Source organism: Lupinus angustifolius, chromosome LG17, assembly GCF_001865875.1.
Source record: "Lupinus angustifolius cultivar Tanjil chromosome LG17, LupAngTanjil_v1.0, whole genome shotgun sequence".
Classification (NCBI taxonomy): Eukaryota; Viridiplantae; Streptophyta; class Magnoliopsida; order Fabales; family Fabaceae; genus Lupinus; species Lupinus angustifolius.
The window spans coordinates 19002278-19005360 of record NC_032025.1 but is presented as its reverse complement, the minus strand read 5'-3'; the positions used below and the strand labels follow the sequence as shown (position 1 = coordinate 19005360).

The 3083-nt window shown below is 37.0% G+C and overlaps 1 protein-coding gene across 1 annotated transcript; it reads left to right on the top strand.

The window, feature by feature from the left end:
- On the top strand, window positions 377–2153 carry LOC109331081 (BTB/POZ domain-containing protein At5g41330-like). Its single transcript, XM_019565356.1, has one exon. It carries the CDS (start codon window positions 507–509, stop codon window positions 1920–1922), a length of 1416 nt encoding a protein of 471 aa, XP_019420901.1. The 5' UTR covers window positions 377–506; the 3' UTR covers window positions 1923–2153.

Here is a 3083-nt window from a genome sequence, read left to right as displayed (position 1 = left end):
TTATATTTAAAAGTTAATAATAATTATATTTTAATAGTTAATGATGTACTGACAATACAAAAAAAAATCTTAAATTATTGACACATATTTTTTTTTCTCTATTTAAAATTAATTTAAGTATGTAGACTATAATTTTGGTTGACAAATATCCAAAGTATTTAATATCACTTTATGGCGTTAAGTCGTTTAATTTTAAATGGATTTTAAAGTATAGTCGATTGTTGGCAAAGTCATGAAAAGTGTAAAACCTAATGCTACTAGAAGCCAACAATGACCAACTTTCATGTTCCCAAAATTCCATAACTAAAGTGGACCTTCTAGATTACCAGATCCTACACCAATGGCACCACCCTGTTCTCTCATAACTCATCTATATAAAAACACCGCTTTCTCTAACACCATAATTCCAATTCACAAGCCACAATCACTCCCTTTTCATCTGTTCACGTATCTCTCTCACTCTTTCTTCAACCAAATCAAATTAAATATAAAATAAAAAACATAAAATGCCACCCTTTGTAGGTGGTGAAGGTGTTGTTCAATTCCCACATAAATCAGATTCCAACATAGTCACCATCAATGTGGGTGGTCAACTTTTCCAAACAACCAAACAGACCCTAACTTCAGCAGGCCCCAAAACCTTCTTCTCTCGCATATCCGACGTCGTTTCAACCTCCCCACTCCACACCCCTTTTGTTGATCGAGACCCTGAAATCTTCTCTCTCCTTCTCTCTCTCCTTCGAACCGGTAACCTTCCCTCAAAGGCCAAATCCTTCGACGTTCAAGACCTAATCCAAGAATCCATTTTCTATGGCATCGAAAAACTACTCATCGATTCACTTTCCAACCCTTCACAATTTGAACCCTTCAATCTCCAGAAAGCCCTAATTCTACCCTTGAACGGACGTGATTCCGCGTCTGTAATCGCCACCACACGCTACGGTTCTCTGCATGTCGCACACGGTAGTAAAATTACCTCCTTCCACTGGTCCCTCCGACGGAAATCCACTGTTCTAACGCACTTCACCGCCGTCGATTCCTTATTAGCAATCTCGCCGTCGATCGCAGCTGCTGGCGCCAACGACTTCTCCGGGTTAGAAATCATCGATTTAGAAAATGGACTCGTGAAGGAAACACTAGATTGGGAAAACGTGACCCAGTCTGGTTCGACGGTTCAGGCAATCGGGTCCGGACCGGATCACTTATTTACGAGCTTCGAGTCTTCTAGAAGGAACTCAAATTCAATCGTGGTTTACGACTTGCATAGCTTGAGACCCGTTTCAGAGATCAGCCACAACGAGATTTTCGGCGCCAACATCGGTTCCGCTATTCCCGCCACGAAGCTTCAGTGGGTGAACGGTTACAACCTTTTGATGGCTTCTGGGTCCCACAGTGGGCCATCCGGTGTTAACGGTAACGTTCGATTGTGGGATGTTCGGTCTGGGAACTTGGTCTGGGAGATTAAGGAGACGGTGGATTGTTTTGCTGACGTGGCGGTCTCGGATTCGCTTTCGGTTATTTTCAAGGTTGGGGTGAATTCGGGTGAGGCTTCTTATATTGATATGCGTAGTTTGTGTGATAAGAATGAATGGACGTGTCTTGGTGATAAGAGGAAAGTGCTTAATGGGAAAAAGGAGGGGTATGGATGTAAAATTGAGACACAAGGGAATCATGTGTTTTGTACAAAGGGTGGGGAAGTGGAATTGTGGTCTGAGGTTATAATGGGAAATGGGAAAAAGAGTAGCTTTAGGGAATGTGTGTTGGTGAATGATAGGATATTCAAGAAGAACTTGATGGGGAGAGTGAAGGATATGGGAGGTGCTAAGATTACCAATTTGTCCTTTGGAGGGAGCAGGATGTTCTTGACAAGGAAGGATCAACAATGTGTTGAGGTCTGGCAAGGTTCTTATAGGGAACTTTAAATTCACAATCATCAAATCAAGGTTTGGGATTAGTGTGTTAATACTTAATTGTATCTTTGTTAGAATCTGTAATTTATTTATTCAAAAATCAAGACAAATTAGTGGTTACAAGAACTTGTACATTTTTTATTTTGTTTACTTCGGTGACAAATCATTGTTTCAATCTTTTTATAAATAAAAAATGACATCAAGTAAAGTAAGGATGGTTGTTAGTTTTGTGAGACAAATCAAGGATTGATTTCTTATTGCTCAATCTCTTCTAATTTCTGCTTCTCGCATGTTAAATGTTTTTTGAGGGTTTGTTCTTTCACTAGCTTTGGTTCCTCAGAATTTATTTGTCGTGTTTTCTACACAAGCCTGCAACTGGGAGTACAGCAGAATCCGAAGAGGCAGCAGCAAGAAGATTTGAAAGGAACTACAAAAAAGAATATAACATAGCATCGATGTAAAGTGATAAAATCAAAGCATGTGTATGGAGAAATAAGTAAAGTGACACCAAAGTGATTTTATACTATCATTATATATAATGATGGATAATATGTTAGAAATAAAAAATTATTGTGCTATCAATTCATAAATATTAAATCCAAAATTTAAATATAATACAAAAGCAATTTTGACTTCCAACAGCTTTGAATTTCAACTATAAAATTATTAAGGGTAATTCATATTTTTGGTCCTCTAAAAATTACAGTGTCATAAACTTTGCCTCTTCATGAATTTGTCATAAGTCTTTAAAGAAATTTATCAAATTAGTCTTCCAAAGATTACATTTAAAGAAACTTATTACTAAATCAGTCTCTCAAAAATGATAATTGTCACCCACGTAATCCTTTAAAGAAATTTGTAGACTAGCATGTGCAAGTGCACATGAAATCGTCTAAGGGAACACATTATTCTGATATTCCTTGACTTAATATTCTCGGATATACTTTCTTAGTGGCATCAAAAGGTGTTAGAAGGTCCAAATACTCAAAAGTATATGAGTTATTCAAATAAGGATAACATCCAAAGCGCTTTCTTCCTTGGACAGTGAAGAAGAGTATATTTTGTTTTATCTGGAGTAGGTTTTGATGAAAACATCAATATCAATAAATGAAAAAAAAGATTAAAGGTATAATGCTTTGATAATATCAATATCAAAATATTATCTCGTTTTGA

What these genes read in the sequence shown, in the direction of transcription:
- LOC109331081 (XM_019565356.1), top strand. Translation starts at nt 507, where the DNA reads ATGCCACCCTTTGTAGGTGGTGAAGGTGTTGTTCAATTCCCACATAAA.